The sequence below is a fragment of the Neovison vison genome, chromosome 7 (genome assembly GCF_020171115.1).
Source record: "Neovison vison isolate M4711 chromosome 7, ASM_NN_V1, whole genome shotgun sequence".
NCBI lineage: Eukaryota > Metazoa > Chordata > Mammalia > Carnivora > Mustelidae > Neogale > Neogale vison.
This window is the reverse complement of record NC_058097.1, coordinates 56,577,478-56,594,332: the sequence shown is the minus strand read 5'-3', so window position 1 is coordinate 56,594,332 and position 16,855 is coordinate 56,577,478. Positions and strand designations below refer to the sequence as shown.

The following is a 16,855-nucleotide window of genomic DNA, read 5'->3' as shown; positions in this document are numbered from 1 at the left end:
TTCAAACCTGCCTGGACTAAATTACAGGGAGGAGGGCAGCCCCCTAGGACGGGGAGAAGGAATGTCGGGCTGTACAGGAGAGACCGAACTGACTAGTTCTACCCTCGCCCTTAGAGCGGCTAGAAACTGGGAGAAATTATTTCCTGGGGTAAGAGCTGGAGGACAGCTTGACGACAGAGAGGCAGAGAAACCAAGGCAGAGAAAAAGACAGAAAGCCCAGAGATACACAGAACGAGTCTGCTAGAGATGGGGGTGCTGTACAGAGACGGAGATGGAAGCAGGGAGAGCGGGACAGATGAGAGACTGAAAAATGACACTTAACACACAGTGCTTCCTATTCACTCTAAATGCCCCCATTTAAAACTCCCTATAGGACAAAAAAGCATTATATACTTGTAAAAAAATATTTTATTTATTTGGCAGAGATCACAAGTAGGCAAAGAGGCAGGGGGGCGGGGGTGGGGGGGGGACGGGAAACAGGCTCCCCACTGAGCGGGGAGCCCGATCCAGGGATCGATCCCAGGACCTGGAGATCATGACCTGAGCTGAATGCAGAGGCTTAACCCACTTAGCCACCCAGGTGCCCCATTAAATACTTTTTATTTTTTATTTTATTTTATTTTATTTAAAGATTTTATTTATTTATTTCACAGACAGAGATCACAAGTAGTCAAAGAGGCAGGCGGGGGGGGGGGCAGGCTCCCTGCGAAGCAGAGAGCCCAATGCAGGGCTCCATCCCAGGACCCTGGGATCATGACCTCAGCTGAAGGCAGAGGCTTTAACCCACTGAGCCACCCAGGCGCCCCCATTATATATTTTAAAAAATATATTATCTATTTATTTAAGAGAGAGAGAGACAGCAAGAGAAAACATGACTGGGGAGAAGAGGGAAAAGCAGACTCCCCACTGAGCAGGGAGCCCAGCGTGAGGCTCTATTCCAGAACTCTGGGATCATGACCTGAGCAGAAGGCAGCTGGTCAACAGACTGAGCCACCCAAGCGTCCCGCATTATACACTTTTAGAGACTTGGAGAGAAATGACTTGGCCAAGATCACACAGTCGGAAGTGGGCAGGGCTAAGAACAGAATTCAGACTCCAACACTGCTCCCTTCCATGTCACGAGTCAGAGACAGTGAGGAAAGCAGAGGGTGCAGGGATGGAGAAATGGGGAGACAGTGAGAAGAGGAGAGACAAAGAAGGCAACAGAAATGGCCAGAGAAGGCCAGAGAGGAAGAGCAATGAAGAATATCCCTTTGTCTTGCAATTCTTCCCTTTGGGGTGGAGACAGCAGTCCGGGGCATGGGGCCTCCCAACCTGGGATTGGTTTTGTCAGCCTGACATCCTGCTGACAGAAGCTCTTCTCAATGAACTGGGCGTCTTCAGCTCCATGGAGCCAGGGCCAGAGGCAGGCAGAGTGGTGGTGGCCCCCCAGCCATGGGTGGAGGTGGCCCTGGTGAGCTTACCCTACCCTAAACAGGGTCTCCCCAAGGCCATCCAGAAGCTGGGACATGCTCTACTGAGAATTATAGGCAGTCCCCACACAAGACATCAGCTCCTTAATCCCTAAACTGTTGCCAGCACAAGCCAACCACAGAGTCTGCCCCAAGGGCCCAGGCAGGGACAAGGAGGTAGAGAGAGAGAGGGAGAGACTCCAAGGTCCTAAGGAAGAAATAGCAAAGAGCAAAGAGACATAGTAAAGAAATAACAAAGAGAAACACACGGAAGTACTAAAAAAAGAGATGGAGAGAGATAGGAGAGATGGAGAGATGCAGAGAAACAGACGGGAGAGATCCTGAAAACCAAGACTGGGAGTGAGACAGAGAGACAGGGACACACTGACAGGAAGGCAGAGACAGCTGCCCGGAGAGAAGGAAGACAAGGAGATTCTAAAGCAGAGCTAGAAGTTGAGAGGAACAGAGATGAAAAGAGACAGAGATCTGAGAATAGAAGGAAAAGGGAGCTGGAGAGACAGGCACCTTAAAAAATAAGACACAGGGCGCCTGGGTGGCTCAGTGGGTTAGGCCACTGCCTTCGGCTCAGGTCATGATCTCAGGGTCCTGGGATCGAGTCCCGCATTGGGCTCTCTGCCTAGCAGGGAGCCTGCTTCCTCCTCTCTCTCTCTGCCTGCCTCTCTGCCTACTTGTGATCTCTCTCTGTCAAATAAATAAAATAAAATCTTAAAAAAAAAATAAGACACAAAGACAGACAAGGAGAGAGACAGTCACAAGGATTCAGCAAAAGAGAGCCGGAGGAAAACAGAGTCTAAGATAAAGACAGAAACAGAAATCAGGATAAAGAGAGCATGCATTTGCTCTACAAATGTTTGCTGAGCACCCATTGTGTGCCGAGCACTGTTTTCGTGCTGGGGATACTGAAACGAGCGGGACAAATGCCAGCTCTTGAAGAGACCCAGAGAGAGTGGCTCATCAGAGAGTCTGACAAAACGGGCTGGGTGGGACCCACGGAGGGCACCCCACACCAACCCCCCACTGTTTGTGGAGTCAGGGCCCTGGAGCAGGGGTCCTGCCCTGAACCCACTGCCTGTCACCTGGGTTCCCAGACAAAGAAAGCCTGACAGATCCGGAGACCCAGGGCAGAGACAGAGGGCAGGGAGACGGGAAAGTGGGAGATGAAGGGAAAGAGAAACTCCAAGGTATACAGAAAAGAACAAAAGCAGGCAGAGTAAAACAGGTGGAAAGAGAGAGATGAACAAAGAAACACAGAGGAAGATGCTGAGAGATGAAGCAAAGATAAACAGAGACAGAGACCCTGAGAGACACTCCCAGAAACAAGGCCAGTCCCAAAAGCTGTGCTGCCTCCACAATCTCGCCAGGTCTGGGCCCTGTGCCAGGTACCTGGTGGAAGGCTGGATCTGGTCAGGCAAAGGTCCGTGGGAGGGTGAGCCGCCTTCCTGAACAGTGTACGGTTGCAGCATACACCGTTTCAAGAGCAAGGGCATGGAAGTGACAAGGGGTCAGGGGCCTGTCCCTGGGAATCACAAGCACAGGGCACAGGAGTGCCAGGCTAATGGGTATATCACCGGGGGTGTTTTTAGAAGTGTATTTGGAAGTCAGGAATGTATTTAGGAATCCAAAGTTATAGGGTATGGCTTTCAGGGGGTCATGGGCCCCAAGGCGGCCAGAAGATTCAGTAATGCACACCTCTGGGCCAAGGAAGATGGACCCCAAGGACCCAAGGACTCAGTAGGGTGCACCTGTCAGGCAGGTGTATTGATGTGGAAATGCTAGTGCAACAAAGCTGCCAAATGGGGCCGGCTGTGCCTGGCTCGACAATGACAGAGCTGGGGGGCTGGGTGGAGACCTTGGGTGGGGGAATCTGCAAAATGAGCGGCCATACCCACTCCTGGTATCCGCCCAGCTCCACCCAAGACGCAAAGGGAATCAAATAAAGGCAAACGGGGGCAGGCATGGATGATAGAGGGCACGATGGTCATGGGAGTCACAGCGTTGCTGCTGCTGCTGCTGCTGCTGGTCCTCCTGCTGGCCCTAGCCACGCGGGGTTGGGGTGCCCAGGGCACTCAGACTCCGGGGGCCCTACCCCCGGGGCCAACGCCACTCCCACTGCTGGGGAACCTGCTGCAGCTGGAGCCTGGACGCCTGGACCAAGCGCTCATGGAGGTAGAGCCCGACAGTGGGCTCGGGGGCTGGAAGTCCTGGTGCTCTGATTGAAGACAGCTGAGGGCTCCAACCCCTGAGTTCTGAGGAGTGTTGAGGGACCTGGAGCCCTGTGTTCCAGGAAAGGAGGAGACTACGGGTGGAAGCTGGGAGCCTGGATATCTGTTTGAGAGAGGAGAGGGCCAGTGGGGCTGACTTCCTGGCAGAGTCGACCGGGATCCCTCCCTCCCCACCCCACCCCTACTCTCCCCACTCTGGGGTCCTCAGGGAGGAGGAGCCTAGAGTGAGAAGTTAGGTCGCGGGCGGTGGGGAAGGGGTGCCGAGAGGTCTGCTCTCCTGGTTCAAGGTGGGGAGGAGACCACCGACGGTCCAGACGCCTACTTCGGTGGGTGCAGAGGGCTCGGACCCTGGTCTTGCAGATCCCGAGGGAAGAGGAAGCTGGGGGGCTGGACTCCTGCGGAGGAGGGAGGAAGGAGGTGGGGATCTGACCTCCTCCGTCAGTAATGAGGGGATGACATGGGGACTCTGGGTCGGAAAGAAGAGGGAGCTGGGGGCGGGGGCTCTAGGGTGGAGGAGGGGGTCAGAAGCCCCGACTAGGACCCGCTGAGAACCCGCTCCGCGTAGCTCTCTGACCGCTGGGGCCCAGTGTTCACAGTGCGGCTGGGCCCGCGCCCTGCAGTGGTGCTGTGCGGCTACTCTGCGCTGCGGGACGCATTAGTGCTGCAGGCGGATGCCTTCTCCGGCCGCGGGGCCATGGCTGTTTTCCAGCACTTCACTCGCGGAAACGGTGAGTCCCAGGCGGTGGAAGTGCTGGCCGGACCACCCAGTTTGAGCGATAAGGGGCGGGGTCGGGAGATGGGGCGGGGCCGAACGAGAAGGCCAGTGAAGGCAAAGAGCGAGAAGGTGGGGCGGAGCTAAAATGTAGAGGCCGAATTGGAGGGGCTGGTTCCTGGTCCAGCCAATAGAAGGAAGAGAAGAGCCCAAGAGCTCAAGCAAAGCGAACAAGCACTGGTCAGGGATGGAGACAAGCACTGGTCAGGGATGGAGACCAGCCGTGGTGGGGCGAACGCGTGGATAGGGCCGAGAAGGCTGGGGTTGCAACCGAGAGCAACAGAAAGCGCAGAATTGAAGGGTCGCGAGGAAGCCGGCTCCAAAACCCGACAGAGCCGGGATGGGGCGTGGCCAGCTCCCCGACCCGCCCCTTCTCTGCTCTCCCTAGGCATCTTGTTTTCCAACGGGCCGCGCTGGTGGACGCTCCGCAATTTTGCACTGGGAGCACTGAAGGAGTTCGGGCTGGGAACGCGGACCATAGAGGAGCGCATCCTGGAGGAGGCAGCTTGTCTGCTTGGCAAATTTCAAGCCACCATTGGTGCGGCCTGGGAAAGGAGAGGGGCTTTTTGCGGCTGTGGCCAAAGATCAAGAAGGGGCAGGGCAGGGCGCCTGGCTAGCTCAGTAAGCAGAGCCAGCGACTGTCCATCAGGGTTGTAGGTTCCAGCCCCAGGTTTGGTGTAGAGATTACTTAAAAATAAAATCTTTAAAAAGCGGGGGGGGGGGCGGGCAAGCATTTGTAGTGGAAATAAGTCAGTAGGCCTAGCCACCACAAAAAGACCCCGTCCGGTTCCCCCTCCCAGGAGCGCCGTTCAACCCCCGACGGCTCCTGGATAATGCTGTATCTAACGTTATTTGTTCGGTGGTCTTCGGGAACCGCTATGGCTATGAGGACCCAGAGTTCCTGAGGCTCCTGGACCTCTTCCATGACAACTTCTGCATCATGAGTTCCAGATGGGGCGAGGTGAGAGGGCCAGATTCAGTTCCTCCCTCCTATGCCAAACCTAGGGTACACAGACCTACCAACCTTGGATCAGTGTTGGAAGGGACGAGTTCTAGAACTTAGAACATCAAAATCCTGGCGCAGTCTCCCTGCACGGTAACTAGTGCACTTGCTCAAGGTCCTGCTGCGGTCTTGTCCCCCTAGATGTACAACATTTTCCCCTCCCTCCTTGAGTGGCTCCCAGGCCCGCACCACCGAATCTTTCAAAATTTCACGAAGCTTCGGGTCTTCATCTCTGAGCAAATCAAGCGGCACCAGCAGACGCGGCAGCCTGGGGAGCCCCGCGATTTCATCGATTGCTTCCTGGATCAGATAAGTAAGGTGCGGGTCTGCTACCCTAACCCCCCCCCCCATGCCACCCACCAGGAGGTGCCAGACAGCCACAACACCCATCTCTGTCCGCAGGAACAGGAAGACCCAGAGAGCCATTTCCAGGAGGAGACGTTGGTGATGACAACGCACAACCTCTTCTTCGGTGGCACTGAGACCACAAGCACCACTCTGCGCTATGGGCTCCTCATTCTGCTTAAGTACCCAGAGGTGGCAGGTCCGGGAGCTGGAATGCCTGGAATGAGGTGGCTTGGGTGTGGGGATGGCTAGGGGCCTGGGAATGCATAGCTCACAGCCTCTGACCACCCCTAGCCAAAGTGCAGGCCGAGCTGGATGCAGTGGTAGGGCGGACACGCACCCCAAGGCTGGAGGACCGTGAGCACCTGCCCTACACCAATGCCGTGCTACACGAGATCCAGCGCTTCATCAGTGTGCTGCCACTGGGGCTGCCCCGTGCCCTCACCAAGGACACCCACCTGCGCGGCTACTTTCTGCCCAAGGTGCCCAGGCATGGGGATTCTTTGCAGGCCTGGGAGACCTTCAGCCAAAATCATTAGCCCCGAGCACATGCAATGCTGAGTCACATAGCCCTGGGAGTAGGGAAAATAGGCCCACCTTCCCACTGGCTTTTAAATGGCGTCTTGGATGACTATAACCAAGTCCACGGGTAACCCCTGTGCACCCCTGCCCCCAGGGTACCTTTGTGATTCCTGTGCTCAAGTCTTCACACCGGGACCCCACCCAGTTCAAAGACCCAGAATGCTTCAACCCCACCAACTTTCTGGACGACAAGGGCAAGTTCCAGAGCAACGATGCCTTCATGCCCTTTGCCCCAGGTCTGGGCCAGGAAGGGAGGGGACAAGGCTGGGCAGGCCTGGGAGGGGCGTGGTTCCCACCCTGCATCCCCGTGTCCTCAGGAAAGCGGATGTGCCTGGGCGCGGGCCTGGCGCGATCGGAGATCTTCCTCTTCTTCACCGCCATCCTCCAGCGGTTCTGCCTGCTCCCTGTGGGCAGCCGCACCGACATCAACCTCACCCCGCAGTGCACGGGCCTGGGCAACATCCCCCCAGCCTTCCAGCTCCGGCTGGTGGCCCGCTGAGTCGGGCTCAGTGCCCCTCTGCTCACTGGCTCCCAGACCTCCCTACCCGCTTTGGTCAATAAAGGCCCCGAACCGCAGATAGACAGGTCTCCTTACCAGTAAGAGGGAGCGGGAGAATCACGTTTGCAGCTCTGAGGTAAACTTTTATTTCTTTCTTGGCTGACAGGACTCTTCACGCCCATGCTCCCCCCTGCACCTTTTCTCCTGCCCACGCAGTGGTGGCCTAGTCCACAAAATGCCACGGCCATAGGGGCTGGGGAGTCACTTCACATTCCAGGCTGGGGGAGTGGGGGGCTTGGGGATATTGTCCCCCCAACAAACCTTTGCCAGTAAGAGGCCGTGACATCCCCAACCCTCGATCCTGCATCCTGGTGGGATCCTGGTGGGAGGTGGCAATGCCTCCTTCCAACTCTCCACGTCCGAGAGGAGCACAGCCAGACAGGGTGAGCCACAGGGCCCCAGCTCCAGCGATGGCAGCTCCCGATACTGGCTCCAGCCCAGGTCACAAGCCCAGCCCCCGTCCCAGGGCAGCAGACATCTCTCCTCCTCCTTGGTCCTCAGCATCAGAGGGAGCCCTCCACACCAGGCAGGACAGAGGCAAAGCTGGAAGCAGCAGCGCTGGCGTAAAGGGCGCAGGCACCAAGGGTGGTGGGCTGCTGGGCCGGCAGCACGGGGCCGAAGGCTCTCCCGAAGTCAGGGCAAGCTGTCTGTCCATGCAGCTCTGGGGCTGGCCACTAGGTGGGCGTGGTTGGCTGTGACACAGGTACTTGGACACCTTTCTGTCCAGACGCTAGGGGTGAGATGAGAGGAGACAGGAGTCATCAGGGAAGGGACCCAGAGGCCAAGAAAAACGCGGGAAGATGGAGGAGAGGACCGCATGCTGGGGGTGCCAAGAAAGAGGGCTGTCTAGGGAAGAGGATAGAGGAGAGAAAAAAGGAGTTGCAAAATTTAGGAAGAGACTGAGGTGGGTAAGGGACTTGAGGACGTGTGGCGTACATGGACTAGGAAGGGCTCGAGAGAGGGGATGCCATTTGGGAAGCAGGTACCTAGCTGATACTTGTCTTTGGCTGCTGCCCGCTCCTTAGCATCAAAATACCAGACAGTGATGGCGTACCTGGGGACCAGAGCAGCCCCGAAGGGCAGTTAGCGACACTTGTCTTCAATTCCAGCCACCACATCCACAGTGACACCACAGTTCACCCTTCTGAGCCTGGTTCTGTCCCACCTCAGCCCCTCTCAGCACTTCACTTCCTAGCCACTCCTGGGGTCGGACAAGACTTTGCTGGCACAGAGCAGACCTGAGCTCGTCCCCCCAAATACCAGTCATACCTGGTGGCATAGGCTGGTTTCACCTCATGGGGGTTCCGCCGATCAGACCAGAAAATGAGCAACCGATCGAAGAGGGGCTCGATGTTGGCAACCACAGGCCGGCCCTCAGGGAAGATCTGCAGCAGGCCGCCATGCACCTGAGGGCAGGCCAGAGGATGAGGCAAGAAATGGCGCATGCAAGGCCTGTAGCCCCTGCCTTGCACCCCCTGCCCCCTGGAGCCTGTGCTCCGATGGCCGCACACATCCCTCCCTCCCACCACTCAGGCTCCCTGAGTGATGACAGCCAGAGTCTGCACCACCATGGAGGCGGGCAAGAAACTCCTGGAGACAGGAAATGGGATGGGGGTGCTGCCACCACCAGGTCAGCTGGAGACAAGGTGGTGCCATTGCCCAGGAAGAGGGAGCCAGACAGCAGGCAGCACTGTACTGCCCCGCTCTGGGCCCATATGAGGAACGGGAGAATGCCAGAAGCACAAAATGGAGGGGATGCAGCCACCTCATCCTCCCTCCCACCCCAACCCTCACTCCCCCACCCCCTACCTTGACGTCCCAGTTCTGATTCAGGTAATAGATACAGGTGATGCAGCGCCCGTCGCCGTGGGGATTGTCGACATGCCTCACGTACCCCAGTCCGTTGCCTGGGTAGCATGCCACCATGGCCTGACGGACAGACAAGGGGGCTTAGAGGGCGAGGCAGGGATATTTGGGGAGGCAGCCATTACCTCCTCTTTCTCACCCCTCACAGCCCCTCGTCTCTCCCCAGACTCCTCCAAGGACTCTGGCCCAGGCTTCCTTCTTTGTCAGCCAAGGAACCTTAGCTCTTGGGGCGCGATAGCCCCCTCCCCACACATGGCCAGAGCCTGGCACCCAGACAGCGCTTGATGAGTAACTGAGGGTTTGACTTTTTAAAGATAACCTGACTCCCTGCCCCAACCAGACCTTTCAGAATAAAACCAATTAACATGGAGGGATGGAGGGATGTGGCCTCACAGCCCTGCACCTGGGGGTCTTGACCTTGGCTTCAGCATGGAATCACCTGGGATGCTGATGCCCAGGCCCATCTCAGCGGTTCAGAAATACTTGGTCTAAGGTGGAGCCTGGAATTTTTCAAGTTTCCCCAAATAACCGTAATGTTGAGAACAGCAATGTTGAGAACTGCTGCCCCTGACTACCAAAAAACCCCACTAGATAAAGTGTTTCCTACACATATAAACAAGTATCAAAACCCCCACTGTGACTAGAATCTGAGCTCAAGGACAACCTGCTGGGTAGCCCCCGACAGTCCCATGACCTGAATGAGCCTCAATGGCCTCACCCATTCAACAAACTAATGAACGCCTCCTCTGCTTTCAGACCTGGCGATTCCTGACCCCCCGCAGACCGTGGCTTGTGTGTGTACAGGTCTAGCCACAGGTTCTGACCTCCTCTCCCTGGTGGCTGTCGTCCCCCTTGACCACGTGGAGTCCTCGGCTGTTTCTCATCAGGGAGCCACCAGAAAAGTGGATGTGGAGGGAGGGAAAGGGCCCACAAGTTCCTTCAGACCTAACTCGCAGCTTCAAGGCCCAGTGCTGCCACACCAGCAGTAACATCAGGTGGGAGACTACGCTGCCTGCCTCAGGTTCCTCATCTGTGAAATGGAGCTGACAAACTACTTCACAGGCAGTTGTGGGAATTCAGTAAGACAAATGTTTGGGAGGGCACCAAGCACAGTGCCTGTCACGTGATGGAAAGTCAAAGGACAGGCTGAAATTACATTTTAAAAAAGAGTCCCCGTCCTACCCTCAGCTACTCAGGAGGGCTGTATAAGGCAAACAGGGGAGTACTGGCGTGCAGACTCTCCAGCTTGTGGACCATTCTGTCTTGACACCTTGGCCCGCACTTATTCCAGGCTCGAAACTGCCACCTGCTGCTCCCCACTAACACTCAGCTATACCTGTGGGCCGCAGCCCCGAAAAACAGCCCTAGGATAAACACTGCTGATCAAAAAGATGGGCATCTGCTGCCCAAACAGGAGGCTGGCCTAGCTCCCGGGCAGGCCAGGCTGACTCAATCCTCAGCCTTTTTCCAACATGGTACTCCCAAGGCTCTCCCCAGCATGAGCAGTCCACAGCTCTGCATGAAACGTGTGTGGACTCGAAGCACCCCAGCACCCGCCCTGGGAAAGAGGCCAGGAGGCCTGCAGCTGAGTAAGGCCACCCAGCAGAGGAGAGTCTTGGAGGCACTTGGGCAAGACCTTGGCCCCCACAATCCCCAGGTTCAGGAGAACCTTCTCTATACTGTTCACTCCCTGCAAATGGGTCAGTGCTCTGAGCAACCACCTCACTGGGAGAGAAAAAAGTGGCCATGCCCAGGGGGCCTGCAGTGACTCACTGCCCTCCCCAGAGAGAATCCAAGCAGAGACTGCTGGGTCTGCACAAGGGTGGCGACAGGGTCCAGGGCTGCAGCCTCTTGCCCACAGTCCACCTCCACACAGCGGCCAGAGACACTTTCCTCCAGTTCTTCACTGCTCAATCCCTTCAAGAACCCCCACCACATCCCACAGACTCAGCCTCCAAGGCCACCAATCTCTGCTACCACTGCCTTTACTCGCTATAGCCTCTCAGGCCTCCTAACTGCTCTCTGACCAGGCCACGCTCATCCACAAGGCCTCTGCTCCCCTGCCTGGGACACACATCCCCTGGTGCTCCTTATTATTCACATCTCAGATCAAAGGGCACCTTGAGTACTTCAGCTGAAGACATCTCTGCTGATTTTTCCATTACCCCCCCCCCCAAGATGTGAGATCAGTCGGGATGCTTGTTTACCTAGTACTGGCCCAACAGGCAGTCCCGTGGAAGCCCCTGGGGCCAGGAGTGTCTCCCTAGTGCCCAGGCGTAGCTGCTTACAGAAAGCACTCTGGGTCTCCGGGCCTCCATGGCATCCTGCCCTGCACACCCTCACACAGGGTTTCCCACCGTGCAGGCAGGGACAGTGTCTGTATTCTGGTGTGGAAGGGGAGTCATGCATGAAGCCTAGGCAGAGAAACAGGCCCTTTAAACTCCCACCAATCGCTCCACATATACACCTTGGTAGGGAAGGCGGGGGTATCCTCTGGCCACAGAGAAGCACCTACTTCCTGCCCCCACAAGGGAAAAGGACAACAAGCAGAATGACATAAAAGCCTGCTCCTCACCCTCCCATCTCAGAGAAGCATCACAGCCAGGAGACTAAAGAATTAAAAGGCTATTAGTGACAATATGCCAAAAGCCCCAACACCCACACCCACACCCACACCCCCAGAGTCCAGCAGAAACTGGGGACTGAGCCAATGACAGCAGGCCCCACCTCCAAGCTGCTCTTAAAGGGGCAACCAAGCCAGCCAGGCTCTCCCTGTGGTCCCCTATGGTTGTCCCTGATGCCAGCGGAGCCAACTCTCTCCCACCTGCAGGTCAGCAGAGCAGAGAGATTAGAGACAGCTGGGAGAACAGAACATAGGAGTTCCATTCCGGAGTGACCAACAGGCAGGTTGGGGCTGGCTCCAGCCACACTGGTGATGTGGGCCCTGACCACCTCTGTGACCACCCACCTCGGTACCCCACACTCTTATTTCAGAGCCTGGGGAGGGAGTCCAGAGGTTGCCTGTTGAAGGTGGGGAAGCCTGGAGCAGGTGTCTTATGGGTTTGGTGGGGGTGTCTAAGAGGAACTCCAGTGACCAGGTTGGCTCCCCCGCCCGTCTCAGTCTAGCCAGGTTTGTTCTTACCTCCCAGGACAACAGAAGTCACCCAGAGCTAAAATAGTCCCAACCACCCTCCCCAGGCCGCAATCCTAGCCGGGGCCCTGGCCCAAACCACATCCAAGGCACCAAGGGGGAAACATTTGCTCAATCTACTTTGCCCTCCCCTCCTAAAACTACCGAAGACTAGCTGGGGACTTAACTGTATTTTCCTATCCTGTGGATAAGCAAATTGAGGCTGAGGAAAGCGTGCCGCCATGGGCTGTTCAGCTCTCCCACTCTCCCCTCACACTCCCTTCTGTGAGGATGCATGATCTGGGGTGAAGATGCTGAGCTCCTTGAAGCCAGGGAGGCTCCCTCTTATCACTCCTGCCTGCACAGGAGCAGAGCCCAGGGAAGGCCTCCTCTGACTCTCCAGCTATCAAGTAACAGGAGGCAAGGAGAAGTAGGACAAGTCCTAGCTGGACGGGGAGGATGCTGGCCTTGGCCTGAGGGAGCCTGGGTCCCTGAGCCAGTTCCAGACGGAGACAGAAGCTGTACAGAGGCAGAACCCAAGATGGGATCGGAGGGAGGAGGGAGGAGACATGAGGAGCGCAGCCACATGCCCTGAGCGAAGCAAACAGCCCTGCCATCAGCCAGTAATCACTGGTGTGCAGCAGGCACTCCCTGCAGGGGCCTTGGCCAAATGACACTTGTCCTGGACTCAAGGCCAGAGCCCTTTCACCCCTCTATGAAGAGAATTATTGTGTCAGAAGGCCAGAAAGCCCCAAAAGACCACTGTCTTGTGGAGAGCTCCTGACCTAGGTTCTCGAACGTGCAGCTAGAGGCTCAAGAGACACTGATGACTGCCCATAAACTAGACAAACGAGCATTTTTCTTTAAAAAGGATCTGTGGTTTCAGCGAATTCTCAAAAAAGCCCATGTCCCCCCCCCCCAAAAAAATTAGTTAACAACTACTGTAAAGCAAGAATAAAAGAAACCAAGAAGAGACACAAAACAGAGAAAGAACAGGTCAGAATGGACAAAAACACAGTGATGGACAGACAGGAAGGATACAGGACAAGCATCAGAATGGGGAAGCATACGAAAGATGAAGGACAGAACACCCCCACCCCCAGGGCAGCACACAGGCACCCAGGAAGCTGTCCAGGCCACAGATGTCACAGTATGGCACAGGGCACAAAGTGGTCCAGCCCCAAGCCCGTAGGCAGCACCTCCTCCCTCAGCCTGGCACGGGTCTCACCACTGCCACCCTCCCCACTATGTCTCCTGCTTCTCCTGCCTGGGAGACCGAATGGACAGAACAGGGACAGGCCCCTGAAAAGACAGACAAGACGGACAGATGAAAAGAAAGGCAAATGGGGAAGAGAAAGCGCACAGACCCCCAAAGTACCCACCGTAAGGGAGAGCCCAAACCCAACTCTAGTACTGACACTTACTCCACCAGTGCTGCCGGCATCTTTCTGTGACCCCACAACCCTACCTCCAAGGGCACTGATACTCAGAGCACCAGGTACCCCCGAAGGCAAGCGCTAAGGGGCCCCTGCACTCAAGGCCCTTGCGGCCTTACCTTGGTGCGCCCGTTGATGACGTAGCCACCCAGGCGCCCAGCGCAATGGCGGATCACAGCGTCCACGTGGGCCATGAGGACCCCGATGCTTCGGCAGCCAGGCTCATGACCTTCCACCCAGGCAATCTGGTCCCCACGAATGCTGCGTGGCGGGATAGCCCGCTGGCTCACCAGCTGCCCGTCGCGCAGGCGCCCACTCCGCTTCAGGGCCTCCACCTCAGCCAGCACGCAACCACCCAGTGCTGCCCCCAGGAAGCTGTCCTTGACACAGATGCCATAGTACCGCATGCAGGGCACGATATAGTCCAGGGCCAGGCGCTCGGGTGCAGTGGGAAGCACCTCCTCCCTCAGCCCTGCGCTGGCCTCGCCGTTGCCACTGCCGCAGCCCATGCTGCCCTCCCCTTCAGCCTCTGCCTCCTGGTTCTCCTGCCTGGCCCAGGACCGCTTGCTGGGTGCTGGGGCATCCCCACCATCCTCTGCCCACTTCCGTTTGGGGGCCTCGGGCCGGGCCCCCTGGGCCGCCAGTCGCTGGCACCCCTTGGTGACCAGTGCTGCTGCGCCCTCACTCTGAAGCGGGCGCAGTTCACCACCATCCTGCCCGCCGAAGCCCTCCCGCAGAGGGCTAGCTGTCGTGGAGGTGGCTGTGGCCCTGGGGGTCCCACTCCCCGCCGAGGCCTCACCAGGTGCTCCTGGACGGTGGTAGGAAGGTAGCAGGGGACAGGGCAGGTAACTCTCCACCCCCATCCTGGCCCGACCAGGCTCCAAGGGCTCTGACACGGAACCCGGCAACTGAGGGAGAGCCTGACTCAGGGGCTGCGACTGGCACGGGCTGTCCATGGCAGCAGCGTCTTCATCCCCCGGGCATGGAGGGCACGGCCCGGGCCCATGGTGCCACCCTCCTCCGCCTCTGCCTCCTCCACTTGATGCAGCCCGGGGCTGGGGTGGCTGAGCCTGGCGTAGGGCAGGGTGAGGCAGGGCAGGCAGCAGAGGCTCTTCTCGTGCCCTGGGGGTGCTCGCTGGTCCCCAAGTCCTCTGCTGCCCCTAGGGGCTTGGGAAAGGACCCGTCAGGGTGGCTGAAGGGGGAGAGAGGAAAAAAAGGGAATGTGAGAAGAGCCAGAGGCACTCCGAGTGAGGTGGGGTGAGGGGCAGCAGCGCAATAGGGCAGACTTGGCTACACAGTCCCCCAAAACCTGAGGCCACATTGGGGAGAAGATCATGGGGACTGTGGGGGGTGGTGCAATCAAGAAGAGAAGAGGCAGCGAGGGAAGCAGCCGTAGGAGTGAAGCTGGGGAGATGACCCAAAGACAGAAGCGCGGTGGGGGCTGGGGGAGGGCATCCTCAGACAGACACACAGCGAACAGAAAGGACGCAGGAGAACTGAAGTAGGAAAGGAATGCCGGAGCAGTGGGGAGCGGGAGATCTGCTTGGGGATTCCAGAGACACAGGGCGGGAAGGGGTGCTCCACAGATAGAGCAAACCGGGGAGCCCAGAGACAAAGAGAATGGGGGACCCAGAGACGGAAACGCCGACCGGGGAGAAGCTGGGAGGGCAGTCCTGAGACAGCCGGACAGAACGGGGCGGAAGGGTCAACCTAAGCCCAACGGGAGGAAGCCTGCCGGCGGCTGACACACACCCAGACGGAAGGGAGGGCCTAAGACGGACAGACAGACGGAAGGCAGCCGCGGGAGGAGGGTCCGTGGCGACGGGGGGGAAGGGCGGGGGAGGGTTCACGCACTGGGGGACAGGACGGGAGAAGGCGGCCCCTCCCAAGCCGCTTTGGTGCGGGCCTCCCCGCTCGGGGCGCTGTAAGCGACGGAGACCGGGCCTACCGACCGCCCGCACCCAGCGCCCCCTTCCTCCCCTCCCCCTCCGCCGGCGCGCGCTCTCCGCTCCCCACCCCCAAACGGCCGGCACTCAACGTGCCCGGAGCGTTCCCTCCCCCACGCCCTACCCCCACCCTTCCCTTCCCGGGGTCGCCGCGTTCGGCCACGCGGGCCGGCGCGCGCCCCCTTACTACGCCCGGCTCGCGTCGGCGCCCCGGCTCGAGCGCCTTCTTCGCCCCTTTCCTCCCAGAGCTCTCCTCACCGAGCTTTTTCCTCCGGCCTCGCCGCCGTCGTTTGTGCCAGCCGCCCAGCGCCGCACAGCGCGCCATACCCCGCCCCCACCTCCCGCGACGCTCCGCCCCCGCCTCGCCCGGTGGGCACGTGACTGGGCCCGCGGAGAAGACCGTGCGTGCGCAGGCGCGAGCCGCGCGGGGCGGAGCGAAGAAGTTCAGAACACACCCCCCACTTCGAGATAGGGGAAATGGGTCGGTCATTTGCATACTGCACTCCTCCCCTTATGGGCTAGGGGAAGAAGTCTGTTAGAAAGGGCTAGATCCTGCAAGTGTTGGGGGTAGTTCAGGGGTTAGGTCAAGCGACGTGGGAGGGATATACAAATATGGTTATTTGCATAGGCCGGCCCACTCCATCAGAGTCCTGAGCGCCGGAGAATGACGTGTAGCCGGGCCGGACAGTGGCATGCAAATCATGTTATTTACATGGTCAGCCCCTCCTCGCAGCCCCAGAATAGAGCTCTGATAGGCCAATGTTTGCGCAGTTAGTTTAAAAATGTACGTAAATACACATATTAGTAAGTAATTTACGTAAGCACTTTCTATAACGGAGGAAAAAAAGTGAGGAACATCCCTGATAAAGGAAGAGACTGAAAGGGATGCCACAGTATGACCCGTTCCACCCTGTCCTTTCGGGAAAAATTGTGGGAATCTGAAAAAAAGCAACTTAGGAAAGCCACGCCCCGCAAGCAGAGAAGACTTTTGTCTAACAGCCTCGGGCCTAAGAACATTTTGGGCGACCCAGCCTGGAAGGACTATGAAGATGAGGTTATTTAAATGCCGCGCTCCCTCTACCACGGCCAGGTTGGGGGGGTGGTCAGGGGCTCAGGCCTACCCTGTGGGTGGGCTAGTGCGGACTTGGGGATGGCAGAGAAGTTGGGGATGTTCTGAAGGGGTTGCACCTGTCCCTGGCAGGGTACTTGCGACTATCAGTTCACCAGGACACAAAGAGATAGACACTAGTCTGAAGTATGCACAAGTCAGGGTTGCACAAAGGCCTACCCTACTCAGGGTTCATAGTCACACACAGCTGTATCAAGGGTGCCAAATTCACACAAGACAAACACAGACTTCAGGGCATAAACGCACAGTCACACGCAACAGTCAGACACAGTCTGGGACCTTCCAGCATCAAACATGCATGGAGATCACCTAGAGGCCTGAATTTCCGTTCCCTGGCCTTGGTCCCAAACAACCCCAGCCTCATGGATACAGTCACCAAGGGCACAGAGTAGT

The 16,855-nt window shown here is 57.7% G+C and overlaps 2 protein-coding genes across 3 annotated transcripts; one reads left to right on the top strand and one right to left on the bottom strand.

The window, feature by feature from the left end:
• Positions 1-3,446: 3,446 nt before the first annotated feature.
• Positions 3,447-6,972, top strand: LOC122912052 (cytochrome P450 2F2-like). Of its 2 annotated transcripts, none has more exons than XM_044257345.1 (7): positions 3,447-3,638; positions 4,260-4,422; positions 4,855-5,004; positions 5,267-5,427; positions 5,611-6,013; positions 6,109-6,296; positions 6,491-6,972. In XM_044257345.1, exons 1-7 carry the CDS (start codon positions 3,447-3,449, stop codon positions 6,893-6,895), a joined length of 1,662 nt encoding a protein of 553 aa, XP_044113280.1. In that variant the 3' UTR covers positions 6,896-6,972. The 2 variants fall into 2 exon arrangements, with proteins under 2 accessions (XP_044113280.1, XP_044113281.1); XM_044257346.1 differs by lacking the exons at positions 3,447-3,638; positions 4,260-4,422 and having other exon boundaries at positions 4,659-5,004; positions 5,611-5,787; positions 5,872-6,013; positions 6,491-6,632; positions 6,714-6,972.
• Positions 6,973-7,017: 45 nt separating this feature from the next.
• On the bottom strand, positions 7,018-15,677 carry EGLN2 (egl-9 family hypoxia inducible factor 2). Its single transcript, XM_044257349.1, has 6 exons — positions 15,592-15,677; positions 13,507-14,579; positions 8,765-8,884; positions 8,225-8,361; positions 7,942-8,009; positions 7,018-7,685 (listed from the first exon to the last, which is right to left on the bottom strand). Exons 2-6 carry the CDS (start codon positions 14,341-14,343, stop codon positions 7,630-7,632), a joined length of 1,218 nt encoding a protein of 405 aa, XP_044113284.1. The 5' UTR covers positions 14,344-14,579; positions 15,592-15,677; the 3' UTR covers positions 7,018-7,629.
• Between the last annotated feature and the right edge of the window lie 1,178 nt (positions 15,678-16,855).